Source organism: Bombus flavifrons, chromosome 12 (genome assembly GCF_040668555.2).
Source record: "Bombus flavifrons isolate JBK064 chromosome 12, iyBomFlav1_principal, whole genome shotgun sequence".
NCBI lineage: Eukaryota > Metazoa > Arthropoda > Insecta > Hymenoptera > Apidae > Bombus > Bombus flavifrons.
In genome coordinates, this window is record NC_138453.1 from 8,916,507 (window position 1) to 8,934,564 (window position 18,058).

The 18,058-nt window shown below is 41.5% G+C and overlaps 1 protein-coding gene across 4 annotated transcripts in view; it reads left to right on the top strand.

The window, feature by feature from the left end:
• GckIII (Germinal centre kinase III) overlaps window positions 1-18,058 on the top strand; it is a 115,558-nt gene that overhangs the window by 84,857 nt on the left and 12,643 nt on the right. For all 4 annotated transcript variants that reach the window (XM_069124526.1, XM_069124527.1, XM_069124525.1 and 1 more), the window contains one exon: window positions 10,789-11,013. In XM_069124526.1, the coding sequence (XP_068980627.1) occupies window positions 10,789-11,013 (225 nt within the window). The remainder of the gene's footprint in view (window positions 1-10,788; window positions 11,014-18,058) is intronic.

Sequence of the window (18,058 nt, forward strand, 5' to 3'; positions counted from 1 at the left end):
CTCGATTTCTTTCGTATCTTTCCTTTCGTTTCCCTTTTTTCGAACATCGTGATAGATAACAAATCGATTTGTGATATTTGAGAACACGTGTGTGGATCAGGCGATAAGAATTTTTCCATATCTCATTGATCCATTTTTATTGATTTGTACATTGCGTCGATGCAATCGTTCGATCTTTTAAGAGTCTGATAAAATTACGAATTTCAGTTAGAGAAAAAAGTGTATACGTAAAACGATAGATGTGATAAAGAATATAGAGAAACATGTTTTGCAAGTAGCTTTTGAAACAGAATGTTGAAGCACGTGATACACAATCGTACGTTGCAGCCCGGGTAATATCTTGTATGGTTTCTAATTTTCCATTAGCGACAAGTCATATTCAGTTTGCGGACAATAACTGGGAAATGCGGAATCATCGAAATGCCGAACTGTACGAAATGTGGCCGGTGTTTTCAGCGTATGAGTGTATTTGCGCATTTGCGTCGATAATTACACCGGAACAAAATCTCTGCGTAGACGAAAGTTTGTTATTATACAAAGGCAGTAAGCGAAGCGCGCTTTTTCCTGCATTTTATCGCACATTTATTTGACTTGCGAAGAGATAGATAATCCTCAGGTGAAATATCCGTACGATTCACACTCGGGATAATCTGTTAATGGGATTAAGTAATTTCGTTAATGCAATTGCTTATTGTATCTTTATAGCATCGATTTTACTCGTTTCAGAGTTTTCGTAATTAGTACAGCGAAATTGTTGCGAAATATGTTTCAATTGAACAGCTGTATTAGGAACTGATTTGTCATTCTCAGGTAGTGTCAGATGGTTTACATTCGACTGGTTTTAGTTACCGTGAACCGATCGGTCACGGCGAGAATAAATGTAGAAGACAAGCAACAGAGAAAGAGAAAGGCATGGAAACGAAGCATGAATCTTCTTATGCGCTGCGGGTATCTAGAAAAGCGCAGCGTGGAATACCATACGAGGCTCAAAAGCATCCGTGAAGGAATGTCACAAAATCTACCTGGTGTTTTGCTCGTATTCGACGTTTCTTTGTCTGCAGTTTAACACAGCGACCGATACATCGATGACGTACCACGTAGTGGCCAATTCTATTGTGACCGAACGATTATATTTATTTATTTACTTTACACAATTCTCGCCTATTGACTCAGAACAAACTTCCAGCTGTACATTTTACGTTTACTTTTCGCACTTTCGCCCTCTTTCTTCATCCTCCTGTGTCCACGCCTTTATTCATATCATATACATTTCGCTTGTAGAATATTTTCAAATTTCAACCTTTTGCGTGTAACATAAGCTTATGGTATTACATCGATCCTTCCTCCTCTCTCTCTCTCTCTCTCTCTCTCTCTCTCTCTCTCTCTCTTTGTCGTACTGTTCTTCCTCCTATTCGATTCGTTCCCTACGTTCAATATTTTGCTTTCCGCCCCTCGTTGCTTTCTCTTTCTTACCACTTGCCCTTAACCCCTTTGTCCTGCCCTTTCTTGACGAAAGGATTATATATCAGTCTTACATCTTTAGAATCATGGACACGAGCGATACAAAACATAGAAAACGCGTTAGCCGGACAGACTCGATGGCGAGAGAGCAGTTTTCTTCGTTTTGCTTAACCCCAACCTCAAAGTCCCGTAGGCAACCTGAGACACGACGAGATGCTAGAAAGTGGTCTCGGTGTCGCGTTTCAAGCAATTCGATCGAACGCTTCGGAGATGGACTGCCACTGAGAATGGAAAAGAGAAGAAACGCTGCCGGAGTATGTAATTTGCGGTCGGGCGAAAACCGATATCGTCTGTCTCGTTCTTTTCATTGCGTTTAAAAAGAAAAATGCCAGGCATTTCGAATGGAGATATTTAAAAATGAAAGGATAGAAATTGTTTCTTCACTTGGTCGTTTAAACGGTTATTTAATTATGATCGTTATGAAACATTATCTATCCCGAGGCTGGTTTCTTTTTATTCATTTACACGTCTCGTCGAGAGTAATTGGAAAACTAGGCTCCAGCAAAGAAAGGATATCGACAAAAGAACGTCTTATAGAAATTATCCCGGTGCAGCGAGGAAATACCGGTGTAACAGGATTCTCGAGGACCGTAAGATATCTTGGAGGCTGTGTGCTCCTTTTTTCTTCCCCCTTTCGTACGAGATCAGCCGAGGCCAGTACAAGGTCGACTCTCCACTCCTTTCCTTCGTTTATGTGTCTCCAAAAAGTTTATTTCGGACGACGATGGACCGTGAACCATGTAAACTCTGCGTCATCCGAATTCCACGGATGTTTTTCGCCTGTTTAAAAAACAAGCTTGTGCAGCTTCACTTTCGAATTTGTCAATTTTTCATTTCCTCGATCCATCCGTTAAAAGGAAATACACCCGACCATCCATTAAAAAGAAACGTTCGTTTTAACATTCAGGACCATTAACGTTATAGATATCGATTCACGCGCAGCATAAAACTTCGATTTCTTTCACTTATATACGTGCGGATGTTTCTTCGAGATATTCCTTCAATTTCAATCTGCTGCGCCTGATTGTTGCATTGTGCACCTCATTGTCCATATCGTATCGACGTTCGCATGCCGGCATACATAAATAAACAGCCACGGGTGTGTATCGTACGTAAGTTTGCTGCGAGTTGTATCGTTCTAAGCTGACCGAGGCGCGTGCGCTGCATTAGAAAACACGCTGAACTTGTATTCCGTTAGATTCTGCAGGTTTGTATTTAAACACGTCCACGGGGCAAATATTCGTCTAACGATGTTCATAGCGCGTGCTGGCTCCTTCTTCGCGTATTAATATCCCGACGTTTTATTGTTTCTTCATATTTATGCGTTAACCGCGTAGCCAGAGAAACAGTTATCCGTTACGTAATATTCCAGCGTGTCGCTTCTTCCAAGCGCGAGTTTAAAACGCGGATCTGGAAACGCGGCCCGTTCTCTTTAGAGAAAGAATCCAGGCTTCGAGAATCTTGATGCCAGACTGATAAAGTTAGGAATCGAATTACGAGCGACTGACGCAGCTTTCAAGATAATTAGGGGATAACGTAATAATCGTGGAGGCAACTCGTTTAGGAGAACACGAAATCCAAGGGTTGTATCACGGGCGGCACGCCGTTCCTACGAATTCAGGCGAATTTACCTGGAAAAAATGCTGTCTTCCTAAATTAGAATATTCCGTGCGGCATCTTTGCATCCTTCGTGTCTACATATTCGAATATTTGAAACTCCTCGTATCTTTCTTATCGTTCGAACAAAGTTAGAAAACGCGCTTTATAAAAACTTGCGAACAGTTTTTCTTATTTGTCCCGACCGCTTTTCGGTTGAAGCGAACTGCCGAACAGCGACCACAAACTATTAGGAAACTTCAATTTCGTGCTTCTCTTTGCAGAACGCGTTCAGCTTTCTGCTCCGTTCAAATCAAAAAATACACTGGATTTCGATATTGAAGGACATTAACCAAGGCGGATAGCGCGTCGAACGAGAAACGTCCTTTCCCATGGAATTAGAAACGTGTAGCAACGTTACGCCTTTTAATGCGCGTTTTGATCCCGTTAGTAGAGCGAGAAGCCAGGGTTTATCTCCTTAGGCAAACACGCCGCGGCTAAAGCCACGTTTTCCTGGCGATTTTCGTTTATTTCACAGCGGACGAAGCGCACGCGATTCGTTTCAGCGTGTAAAGAAGCCGGCTCGAGACGAGACGGGCCGGCTCGCGCGCGTTCCACAGCTACGCTCGGAATCACTTGGTCGGGCCCTGAAGTGCCGTTTAAGCTTTAATTTCAGCTGCCTCTCGCGCGATAAATTACTCTCGCAACAAACGAGGTCGAACGACACATGGCGCTAACGCGCGCTCGTTGAACTACTTTCGAACGTTGAAGTTCACCGAGCTGAGGCTCGTCCACGATGTTTCCCGCGCCGGCGCCGACCATTCCTCACGATCGTAAATTGAATTTTTATGGAAATGCCGTTGTAACGGCGCGCCAACGTCACAGAATCTTGTACAATTACCTAACGGCCCCGTTAGAAGATCATGCTGGTCCACTTCTGCCCGATGCTTCGTGGAATTAACGCGAACTCTTTCTCCTCGCCATACAAACAGGCTTCTCCTGTATTCCAATTCGATCGTAGCCTCCAAGAACGCGTCTATTTACAGCGCTGGAAAAGATCTGACCAGGTTTTCCCGATACTTTAATGAATCAAAAGGGAGAAAAAAGAAATCGATCGACGAAGCTGGAACAAGGACGCGATTAAAAATACGTCTTGTGTCACGTGGCACGCTACACCGATGTCTGGATAGGTACGGAACCTATCTCCTGGGGCCGTTACTTTCTCCTCGCTAAGTTAAAGGTCGCTGGTCCCTCCGTTTCCATCCAACTGGACTATATTATTACGTCTTGTTTCACGGGTCGATGATCGCGTAACACTTTGTGAAAACACCACCGAACGTAACGTCGAATGTTTTTCATGACTTTCGCTGCGAAATTACAGGCTACGAATTCCATTCTATTCGCCCGACTTGCACGATAATGTCGTTCGTTAACTACTAGCTATCGAAAATTGTTCACGTTTGCTATGTTCCATACGTTTTTAGTACAAGCGAAACCACTGTGACATTCGTGAGATTTCCAATGTACGTCGGAAGAAGAAGTACGCGACAGTATCTCAATACTCGTCATAGAAGCTTTTGATATTTATATCGTACGTGTTATGCGAACTAATTTGGAGCTTTGTTAACGAGACACGACTATCGTAATTATATCGACGATATTTGAAACCAACCAGAAAATGTATAAGTTACAGGATACTAGTTGACAAATTAGTACACAGTATAAATATGTAGAGTGGTGTTCAACGTAAGAATTAGTAGAAGACTCGAACTAAATATCTTATGTGTGTCACGAATTATTTACTGTTCCAATATTTCGGTGATCTCTACGATGTGTATGCTTACAACGAATATCTTGTAATTTCTATGCTAACAAGATATCAAAATGCTTCGTATAGCGTGTGTCGTTGTTTAAATTCGATAGTGGCACAATTTACAAGATTTGAAATTTGTTTTTATCGAATACAAGGGTTACATTGTCTGCGTTTCCTATTTTTATTTTGTCGTAGAACGGAATATTTAATTCAAAAATGTAAATTTTTGAAATCCTCTTCTCGGATATTTACACTTTTCAAATTGTACCGCTATTAATGCCAAACAACGACGTAATATATCTATAAAAGTGTTCGAATACTTCAATTTCGCGAGCTCGAGAAAACGCCGACTTTCAGCTCGAACTCCATTCGTTTCTTCCGTATCTGAGATCTGGTTACACACTGTAATCCCGCGGCGCCAGATTTTGTTTGCTCGTTCTATTATTGCCGATGTTGACTTTGCTGATTGACCCTAGAACGCTTGTGTCGGGCCCAAACACACAGCGTTAGCTCGTTGCCATCGCTTGCTTCGCTATCGTCTTGTCGCAGCTTGAGCATTAATTTCGACCAGTTACTGGTGTGTTAGTCGAGCGAAGAACAGCCGATATCGGGTAATTCTGAATTTCCGCTCTCCCGGAAATATACAACTTGGTGCTGAAACAAAAGAAGAAAGGCGGTTTCGCGTTCTTAAAGACAAATTCCGTGGAAGCCGCGAGTCGACAAGAATGATAAATCCGCGTTACTGAAATAGACACGTAATGTTGCGAAAATGTTGAGTAGCGTAAGGAAGTTGGCACGCTCCGATGAACAAATTCGAGGATAGATGTGCTTGTTTTGACTCGATTTAGCTTTCAGACCCGACGTCGACGCGACACCAATCGAGCCACGTGTCATCTTACTATTCGTAGCTCTTTCCTCCTTAATTGACTTCGTTATCTTATTTAACCTAAATACTGCTAAATTTCTCGCTTTTATAAATACATTTTTTAGTAGAACATTCTGTGTGTATAAAGTAGTGCCGGCCAAACTGTGACTCTTCTAGATTCTTACTTGACCTAAATACTACGATACTATTCACTGGTGTAAGAAAATTTCTTAATGAAACATTCTGCGTGTATAAAAGAACCACGTCCAGACTGTCGTTCGTGCATTTTGTACGATATTTTCATTTTACCCGATGAATATTCTTCCTATCCTTCCTTTTTTATTTTTTCTATCTATTTTTGGGAATACGACTCTCAAAGATATCTGATAATTAGTATACCTGAAAAACCATGGTCGTCGCCAGTATACAGTCTAATTCTAATTCCATCATCGACTTTCGTACAGAAAATAAACTTTTAGTCGAAGCATTGTAGGTCACCGTACATGGTAGTGATTTTATACAATGAGCGCTTTGGAAAACATCGATTGCTGGACGGCGGTATCGCTCAGTCAATTATATAACATCGAGCAAGCATAACTGGGCTGGCAGCGATGCGAAGCGTAACACACGACCCTTTTAACACGAGGTTGCCGGATAATTCTGTTTCGAGGCGGGTAACTTGCCCATCAGAATTCCTGTTAGTCTCGCGGAGACCAGAGCGTAACACAGAATCAGTTCCAACTTGGGTACAACGGACGTCAACGTCCGCGTGCCAACTTCTCGCTAATTGTCTGACCACGCGCCGCTATAATTCACCGTCTGTGACGCGTCTCGTTCGCAAGATTCTCATAAGCTTCGGCTATTTGTAGCGTAGATTAATTTCCTTACAATTTCCTTAAACTCACGACGATACGATATTTAGTATATTGTTATGTATACATGATTTAGCGATCATCAGTCAGTTCAATATTTTTATTACTAGAGCGGCGCAAAACTATCAACGAATGAACTATTACACGATATTTTGAACAGCAGAATTAATTTTCCCGAGCTAATGCAAATTAACTTTAATATTCTTTCTCGTGCCTTCGGACAATCGCTCTTATTTCTATTCGCAAATCGAGATTCTGACAACGCATCCGCGTTTTAACGATATCATAGGCAAAAGTAAATGAAATTGCTTCAACAAATTGTAGAATTTATTTTCATGCTGGTTATTTGAACTTTATTATTTGTCTTTCGAACGAGGACAAGTTTAAAGTCTGATAATTTGTATTTTTTTATTAAATTCACTTTTGAACTTCTCTGCAAAGATATTCGCATCAAAAATGAAGAATACAGAGATCGAGTAAATTATTCCTCTTTCCTCCCCTCTGTATTATACCAAACTACACCCTTTTAAATACGCTGCAACATCAAAATCAGAAAAAATGAGAATATCGCACTCGTCACCTTTTCCCTCTGTTTTTGAATTAAAAACAAGGAGAATCCTTCTGGTAAGCCAATCTCGGATAGAGCTCGTTTCTCCGTCTATCCTTTAATTATACGGTTATCAGGCGGCGCCATCGAGCTAGGATCCCGAGAAAACCCAGAAGAACCGGTACGGTAGAGTTCTCCCTGGCGCACGATGGTGCTCTTCAGCTTCCCTTGTCGGTACTTTAACCACCTACGTGCCGGCTCTCCGTACCGCTGACACTCGCTAATTATAATTTGTGTCGTAAGTTTCATGCAGTACGCTCGGCAAGCAGGCGGGAAAAGGGGCTAAGATGTGACCGCCCGCCTCTCGACTCCATTACATAGCTACGCCATACGAACAAGCGCAGCTTCTCCCTCTCTTTCTCTCTTCCTCTTTTTGTCGCTCGTGTTCCTGACTCTTGTCGCCCATGGTACCGACCTGCACGCGATTTTCTTTCCTTCTCCCCTGTATTCCGCTGTTTTTCATCTTTCCTCTTGGCACTGGGAAACACGAGTAGCAGCCGGCTCTAATCGCCGTAACGACAGTGGTTTACCCCGGGTGAAAGAGGGCAAGAAATCGAGGCCGCTCGAACTTTGTCGGAACGATTTGTTCTCTTTCTTTTCTTTTTTTTCTCCAAGCTCCTACGCCATCCTCGTTTCTAGCCTATTCGTTCTTCCTTTTTCTTACCAAGTTCGCCAGGAAGTTGCTCTTCCTACTTTCGCCCCTGTTTTCGACGCAATTGATTTTGTTGCGAGACGTTCGTCCGAGGAAAACGTGATTGGAAAAGCAAGTGACGAGATTGGGCGCACCAGGAAGGACGTTAAGTAAAAACGTCGGATCAGCGAGCCTTGGAAAGTTCTCTTACGATAGCGTCCTGTGGCGCGGAATCCCGTGTGCCGAAATTAATACGACGAGAGATGGTTACGCGTAGATTATTTTCAAAGCCATGGAACGAGAAGATTTTCGTCGTGCCGCGAGATGAAAGCGGCGATAAACAGACGCACGCGCTCCTCTATTTTTCTACCCCTTTTCAGAATCCGCTCACGCCGCGGTATGTTTGCAAGGCGCGCGCGTGGAAAGTCACGTAGATAAAAAGCTCGCGTCGGAGAGGCCAGATTGAAGATAGAAAGGGACGTACGGGATGAACGTCGAGGGAGGAAAAGCCGCGACAGACGCCCATGGTAAAATGCAGAAAATCTGCTTTGCAAATTTTCTCGTACACGGCCGCAATCGCCCAGCGTTCGAGAACGTTTCAACGCCTCGATGAATTTACGGAATATCGATTTTATTCCCGCGCTTTTAACGTTCTCCTTCTCGTCCAACGGCCCGTAACTTTCTTCCGATATCGCGATGCTCGTTAATTATTTTGTCTGCGAACGGTTCTCCCGTTGGAACGATAGGATTATTGGCAGAAAAACCACACGACTCATCCTGAATCGTCCGATATATCTTTGAAGCTTGTGCTGTTATTAGCAGATTCGTTGAGCATCTGATTACTCTGAAAGTATCCGACAGGATAAAGAAATATCCGGATGTGTCAAATAACGTGACACATAAAAAAGTAATCCGCGAAACGACAGGTATATTATAGAAAAATCACATCGATCATCGTGTCAACGTTTCTTCGTCATGTTGTGATCCTCGTTAATTATTTTGCGTGTCAAGCCTTCTTCCCGTAAAGTGGTAGATTTATTGACAGAAAAATAACACCGACCAGTGTTTCTTCGCGATATCGTGAATCATTCTGTAATCTTTGAATTTGTGTGTGTTACTAGTCGATCCGTTGAGTATGTGATTACTATTATACGAAAATATTCGGGAGAAGAAAAAAAAGCAGGATATATATTGAAAGTAACATAACACGATAAAAAGTAAGCTATGATACGGTAGATGTATTATAGAAAAATCACATCGATCATCAAGGTGTCAAGGTTTCTTCGTAATATCGTGAATCACTCTACTACTACTACTATTATCACTGTTACTAGCCGACCCGTTGAGTACCGAGGTACTCGATAAGTACCCGAGAGAATAAAAGTTACTCTGGGTCGTTCTACTCGTATATATTGCCCGTATTATTAGCCATATTACTATCGCTGGTAATATAAAGATACTTTACTATAAAAATGCTTCGATTTCTGTCGTACGTGCACTCATTTCAAACACAATGATATTCAATAGCAATACCAGTTTCGTAATAGAGAAAAACCTACGAATGATTCATTTCACATAGATTGAAAGGATGGCTCATCGATTCTCATCCTCGCGTTACGCTGTCGAATAGCAGAAAGTAAGATCGTATGTGATACTAATTCAGCGACCAGGATATCTATAGAAGATTACGTGGCGTCAAATCGAATCAACGGATTATGTATTTAGTCAATCGATATGTGGTATACTACACATTTCTCTGCTATCTACTGTGACATCGCGTGTCATCAGTTAGAAAGGAGCCAAGGAGAACTGCATTTCTCACCGACACGTAACCGCATTCTTTAGCAATCGAAGGACGTATAGTTGAAGAAAGTCGTACGTGGATCTTCTCTGTGAATCTTTAATCCTCGAGGGAACGATGTTCGACGTAATTTTATCCCCAGGCCACTCGACGTCTTCTATGTCGTAGAATTTGAACACCTCGTAACGTAAAACAATGTGAAGAATTTTATAGGCGACTTCCTCTAAAGTATTCGCGTTTTGTCTTTTTTTAACACTATAATGCAGCGTGATGTAAAGATCGTTACGTCGTAAATTTGCATATGAGTAGCTCGGTTCTTCGTGACTTTTAGTGCACTGTATAATTTTCTAATTACGTAGTTACGACACGAATGATGAGTACAAGGCTAGGCTATTCGACCACTGTAGCTCGCGAGAGTATTTCGACGCTCGTAGAAACCTTCTACGAATATATTATTCGTTGTAACGAGATCCAACTGTCAAGATTCTATCGACGAAGTTGAAGGCCAGTCAAAGAATCATGTCGGTGGTTTAATTTCATCTCTACGATGATCAAAAGAATTCCCTCGAGGTGCGAAGCGTTTCGAAATTGCGCTCTCCGCTTCCGTAAGGATGTAAGACACACAAAATCCAAATCTTGATTCCAAATTTATTAAAACATTCCCGTTTATTCGCCAAGTAACATGGAAATCGTAAAGTCGTAAGAAACAAACTTATCATATTTCGCTTGTATGATTTTCAAAGACGTAAGCTCGAATCAAAGTAACGTCACTTTGCCAGCGAATATCGCGGCGCTCTAGCCGATTTCTTTTAATTCGTTAAAACTTTCGCCGCCGTATCGTCCCGGAATTTCGAGCAGCTTGCCAAAACGCGAAGTATTAGCGATCGCAAGTCGTTGCGAAATTTGCTAAAAGTACCGCAATCGCAAAGCCAGACGTCCGTAAAGTCTGTTAAAACTTTCACTATTACGGTGTCCCGATCCTCCGCGAAATTTGTTAAAAAGCCGCGCCCTGGTAAACTTTGTTAAATCCTTCGTTCCAGCGAATTCTCCAATTAAGCGAGACAATGTTATTTCTGTTGCAGAAGGTGGACCCCGAGCTGATATTCACGAAACAAGAACGAATTGGGAAGGGTAGTTTCGGTGAGGTGTTCAAAGGCATCGACAATAGGACCCAGCAGGTTGTTGCCATCAAGATCATCGATCTCGAAGAGGCAGAGGATGAGATCGAAGATATACAGCAGGAGATCATGGTGCTGTCACAATGTGACAGTCCATACGTCACCAAGTATTACGGGTCCTATCTCAAGGTAAGCTCCTCGTCTTTTAATCCCCTCGAATTCTCAATGGGACATTCGTTTCTAATGAAGTTTCGTGAATTGTCTTCTCGTATTAAATGATATCGTTTCATTAGCTACTTACGACTCGATAGACCTAGAAAATAATTCCACCTCCAAATCAATAATTGACAATTTTTCCAACTAACTCAAACAAATGAGCATCATTCTTGGAGAAAACCGACGATATTAACTGTAACGTATCATTACAAATTTTTATTTCCGCATGGATAAACGTATAGCGATTCGACACACGTGTCTCGTGACTGGAAAAAAAAAAAAAGAAAGAGGACGCGAGGCAGAGCTGTTTTACATAGGTACTTTGGTTAATCGGAGTCTGTTGATGCGTGTGCACCGGAGAACAAATTACCGTGATCAGGTTCACGTGTGTGTCGAACGTAAAAAGAGCCTGTAACCGGCGAATTGCGGGTTACCATGGACGAAAAATCCACCACGAGCCACGCCTTTCTGCCACCGTTCCGATTCGATGAATTTTCACAATATTTTCGGAGGTGTAACGAGAAAGAACCCCTTTTTCGTGGGTTACGCTATTACGGACACTCGACCAACACGCCCCCCATCATTTTTCATACGCGAAGAATGGCAAGGGCTTGACGGTCGGTTAACCATCGCTTCCGGCTGGACAGTGTCGCATAGACGCTTCCGCTTCCTGCGGCCGCTTCACCGTGCTCGTTCGAAAGCATCGCGGAATAAAATTGCATCCAGTGACACGGTTCTAACGTTACACCGTGTCCCTTTATTTGTACCTTAAATTCAATTCTATGATTTTTCTCGATAAAATTCCGGATATAAAAATATCTCGAGACAGATGGAAATTCAACTTCCGTGAATTTTTACGCGAACGACGAAATGTAAGTTCGACAGGGAAGCTGCGCACGTTCGATCGCCGTATAAGCTCTACACATAGTACCGTTTATTGGTCGATGTAATAAGCGCAGCGAACTTAATCGCACCGTGTCGCGATCTGCGTGTCGAGAATCTTACGAAACGCAAGATTTCACGGTCCATTAAGTTTCTTCGATAAATAAAAATCTACGTACACGCGTATAGAAATGGTTGAATAACTTTCGTCAGTTTATGACTTCCTGAGCAATAAAGGGGCATCGTGTTACTTGGAGAAGACGGAAGTTTCATAAAGCGTGAGAATTTCTTTTATAAATAATTACGCAGCGAAAAGTTAGGACCTTTCTTGGATTCATATTGAATGGATATTAATTTATTTTCCAAATTTAACGTTTTCAATTATATCAAAGGAATAGTATTACATGTCGAAGCAGTTATTCGTGGAGTTGTACATGGAATTAACAAAATTAATTTCGCGACTGAAAAAGGAAAAAGAATTTAATTTCCTGAAACTGTCGGACGTAGCGAGAGTCGATATCTGCAGTCTAAGCGCTGTTCGATCGAAGATCTTATCTCGTTGCCGTGGGCATATTTCTACCGAACTGCGGACAATCGGATGGGTAATTAACGATTGCTAATGACCGTTTTGCGCGGTCATTAAGGAAAGTTCCTTCCCTCCAAGAGCTTAATATCAGACATCGCTTCATTTCATAGGTAATCATCTTAATTTTCCGCTCCTCGAACCCGGAAACGAGCAGAACCCCCGCCCCTCCCTCTAATCTGCTTCCTCGTTTCCCGATCTTCCAGTGGGAAATCGACTTGTAAACTTGTTTCTACCGTTGTCTTGCAATTAACGTTCCAGTTTCGTCTCTAAAATGCTGAATAATGATCGCCTTGGTTTACTCTTCATTGTCATCAAGAGCGCGATCTTAATCGTTCTTACGTCATTCTAATGCATCTGAATTACTCGTATCATCGAGGGTCGATGCTTGAGATTAAGAGATTAGGCTCTTGATACGTAGAACTTTCCCTGGAATATTAATCAACGTGATTAAATTCTCGTATGATAGAAAGCAAATGTCGGATATTATATGTTAGTATATTTTAACGTAAAATATCGTAGCTTATGCGAAAATCAGTGAATAAAATGATCACCTGGACCAGCGGTTCTTAACATTTTGTTTGATCTCGTTTAAACGATATTTTGTTGTCGCGGTCTCCCGGGACTTGACTCAAAATTTAAATCGGCAATGTGCCAAATATGTTTAATTGAAACACACGTCCACCGCTTACTGACGATTTTGTTGGAAAGAAGAGAGTAAATAAAATAAATGTAAATACAAGTATGAATATAAATAGACAGATGAAATAAATATATACATACTGAACATTTTTATTCGAATAACGAAATAGTAAGTTGCATATGTGTGAGAACTTTGTATGATTCCGTGGACCATAGGTTAAGAACTGCTGGCCTAGATTAAAAATAATCTACGTCCATATATGTCACAGACGTGTGAGTGCATTATAATACAGTTAAAAAGGGATATGCATAGTTACAATAGCTTTAAGCATACGAAGGAATGGAGTTCTTTTAGAAATTTATCTTGTAGACGTTATCCGATGAACCAATTTTATTAATCTTTTTTTATCACAAAGAGCATACACGCATGATATGTTATCTAAAACAAATTGGCGAAGTTACACACGAGTGAATATGACCTGCAAATTAATTAACCAAAATTATTGGAAATTGACACAGTTACCGTACCAACAGTGCTGATAACAAATTTCTAACGAAGCTTTCGCAAAATCTACGCTTCATTCTATATTCCTACGCTATGTTCCCCTTATAAGCATTTAAATAAGCTGGTAAAACGAATCAATTCTTCACCTCGTAAAGCTGTATCCCCTTTAAAAACGTATTATATAAAGAAAGGAATTTCTCACCATTCGTGCAGATAACAGATAAGAATTTCCATCTCTAATCCTATAATAATCGAAGCCAGCGACCAATCCCTCTTTCCCAGCGCGAATCTGCCATTTTACAGTTTGCCAATCGCCGAGCGAAATAAGACGCGTTAGACGGAGGATCCCGTAGGATTGTCGAGTATCAGGAAAAGATTACGTCAGACGCTAGGTATGTCTTTGATAATATCGATCTTTCTCCTTTTTATCTTTCTTTTCTCTCTCTCTCTTTTTTTTTTTTTTTGAATTGCTCAGCGTGTCGCGGTAATAACGGCGTTAAACCGATCCTCGTTCCGTGTGTCGCGTACGATTATATCCCACGGCACGCGGCTATTGTGCCGCCATTAATCACAGCCGCGCGCACAAAAGGATCCTCCATCCTCCGCAATCTCATTCTCGATACCTATTCTCCATCGATGCCACGGAAAGAGATGCGAGAGCTCGAACAAAAGCATCGGCCTCTTCCGCAGATTTCTTCACGCTCGCCTACGAGATTTCATTTTCCACTGTCCCCCACTTTCGCTCGTTCGCACCAAAAGATTCTCCCTTTCCAATTTTTTCTTATCTTCTACCTTCCTTTTTCCTTCTTCTTCTTCTTCTTCTTTCCACCCTTTCAATCCGTTAAGGGTATATGGAGAATTAATGACACATTCGCTATAATTGTTGGCCAAAGAAGCAAGTATGCGTGGCGCCTACGTGGACATATACATCACCGTTTTATCACCGATAGTATCATAGTATAAGTATCAGCACGCTTATGAAATCTTAATTCTCTCGCTGGTGACGCCTTTCCATCACATCATATTTCACGTTTATACGATGATGTTAAGTATGCTATAATCTTGATGCAGAATTCAAAAAAGATTGTGTTATATTGATTTTGTTCGTAGTCATTTAATGTCGACTAACGTGTATATTTGCCTGTGGTAGATTTTAAAACAGGAAATCTGGAGTTGCTCATGTTGCTCGCCGCGACGATTACAAGTAAACGGGTGTTTATGCAAATTTATATTTTTATGCATATGATTAAAAAGATTGGACCGACCTAATTAATCTAGAGTTTTACTAACTACGATTTAAATTAGAAAATTTAGTTAGATACTATAGTTTACCAGGTTGGTGTTATTATTTCTAATAATTTCAACAAATTGTTACTTTTATTGTATCGCTTGCTTGTATGAATACAACATTCTGGTCGATTAATCATTTCCTTCGTAATACCGGTTAATTGTCGTGTTTCGTATGAATCCAGCAGGTGTCGTAATATTTATGAACAGGAGTGTACGAGTCTGATGTTATCGTATAACGGATGTGTCTGTACCTCTCTGGATCTCTTTTCTCCATTACTCGATCTTGCTCGGTTTAGACACTGTTAGTAACTCATTCATGCGATATTTATTTCGTACCGACCATGGACAAGACGCGCTACGTAATTCAATTAAAACTTAAGATCATCTGGTAATCTTTAAAATTACTTTCCTGCAGAATGTTTTACGAGTACTCGTATATACAAATGGAATTATTTAGCTGTTTATATCAAACGATAACAAGTGGACCAGGTATATTTATACATTCTCGAAAGATTTTAAATCTACAGGATATACATTATGTACGAAGATGGAGAAATTGTCCTATGTAAAATACAAATACTCGTAGTACTTAGAGAACGACAATTATTCTCATTCAGGTTTTGTTCTGTTCATAAAAAACATGGATTTGCACAAACATGCGCGTATCATTGATAAGCGTGTACCTCGCGAATTATATTCACAATCTGGAAAACGAAAGAACTGCAGATCGTGGACGAGTTAGTAGCTCGTACGTTTTACACGTTTTACGCGTCGATCAAACTGATAAACGGCAGTTGTCATCCTACAAATCTGCTTCTGCTTTCTTGCTTTCTCCAGTTGGATACATTTTTCATCTACAGTTTTCTCTCCAAGACTACCTCGCCAATATCGATTTCAACCATCTCCATCAGTCTAATGGACTAAGGGTTAATTCAGGTAGTCGTGTGGGCGAGGTGAAGAAAGGCAGCAGCTAAATGAAAGGCAGTATTTTTCCCCGGTTTACGGGCGTAGCCGTGAGTTTTTCTCGTTGCCGAGCCGTGACGCGTTCCGTCTGGTTTCGAAATCGCAAACGAGACTGGGAGAGAGAGCGAGAGACAGAGAAAGAGAGAGAGAGAAAGAAAGACTTGGGATGCAGCATTTTCCACAGGCTCGTGAGAAAAACGTTCGAGAGACATATTTCGACGCTATAGGCAGGTCGAGGCGAGCAATAACAGTCATCATACTTCGGCGACACTCCTTTAACGTTTCTCAATCCGGATGCATCGAGGTTGATGAGGGGCGTCTCGTCGTGATTTTCTTCCTTGCCTCTTTTTCCATCGCTTCTCTCCTCGTTTCTCTCTCTTTCTGTCTCGTCGGATTATTATTGTCCTCCAGCGGCTGTGTGTTGGTTCGGTCTGTGAATGCTGTTCAGCATTATTCCCGTCTTTTCGGGGAGTCGTTATTTAATGCATTCTCGCGTTCCTTCCCCGCGAGCAATTGCAAAACGGCGCGGATTAACAATCAAGGATTTTTCGAGTTCTCGTACCCTCGGTTATTCGATTTAATTGTTCCCGCTTCATACCGCTGTAGCTCTCGGGCTTTCCCTCTTCTCCACTACAATCCTCTGTCTTTTCTTGGAAAATAATTCATTGCTCCCCTAGTCGGGAAATTCATTTTTCTGTGTCTTGTAATCGACTGGAAGGGAATGCCGCGGCAAGTTCACGCGATTCGTACATCGAGACAGCATCCAGGCGTCGAGGATCCTGCTGCTGCATTCCCCGCTGGCGCCTTTCTTCTCCATTATGCTCGGTTCATTGTTTCTCGAACAAAAGCCGATTCTCCGTGGCGCGTACTTACGCTAGGCTCAGACTGCGACGAGCATCTCAGATTTTATGAATGAATAAATCTAATTGGACGCTTATTACGCGGCCGTTCAGCCTCGAACGGTAAATTGCCGGCCTTTCAACCAAATTACGACCCGCTCGTCCTTGCGTTTTTTTTTTTTTTTTTTTTTTTAAATATCGATCGTCTCGTTCTTACGCTCGTTTAAGAAAAGTATCGTTTCGCTTCTGTCCTCCTCTGTTCGCTCCGTTTTCCGTTTTAAGCAGAATTTTATGCAGAGGATGGCGTATATGGGTTAAGCGGATAATCGATAAGGATAACAGTCAGTTGCTTCCTTTTAAAAGTGGGATTTGCTACATACGTCAAAAACGTATTTAACCGATACGTTTTAATTAATTAAATACACGCTCACTGTAGCACGTCTACGCCCGTATCATCGAACGCTATAATTTTCATATTTACGTTTACACGAAACACTTAGAAATTTCATTACAACTGCAACGAGACACAACTATTACAATCAATATACATCAAACTCGAAACACGAAACAATCTGGTAATACGTACAGAAGTTACGAGTTATGTAAACATGTATCTAGCAAGAAAATTAGCGACATAAATAACCATCTCAAGCACATGATATATTTACCATACGATACCACCGACGATACTCGGTGTATAAGCCTACTTCTATAAGTTGTATGTGTAGCATCTGCAGATCTAAATATTGGGGCCTCAGTAATAGTAGTAATATCTTCAGTGTATAGCGTGTATAGTACTGGCCCCACAACGATGCTACGAGGTATACCTGCTTCAATAAGTTCAAAAGTTCAATAAGTTGTATGTGTATCATCTGCAGATCTAAATATTGGGGCCTCAGTAATAGTAGTAATATCTTCAGTGTATAGCGTATTTGATGCCTACTTATTACTTCAAAATACGGTGTTGATCAATTTGACTTCTGAGAAACTCAATTATGGACGAGAGTAGAGTCCCGGAAAAAGGCTTGCTCGCATTCAGGCAGATGACTTTATGTAACACGCTGCTGTTCCTCGCAACCAAACCTCTATTATTAGTCGACCAATTTTCTAATGGCTCCGATTTGCCTGATTTGACGACGATCCAAAAATAAGCCAAGCATCGCCGCGCCTACTCTAAACAACCACGAATTTCTATTTAGCTATGGCTCACGCCCGTCCCCCTTTTTTCCTAGCAATTATCGCTAATTGTCCGCCGTTCGGCCCATTGAAATTATTCGTTTTCACTCTCGGTCGAGTACCGGCTGTTATCGATCG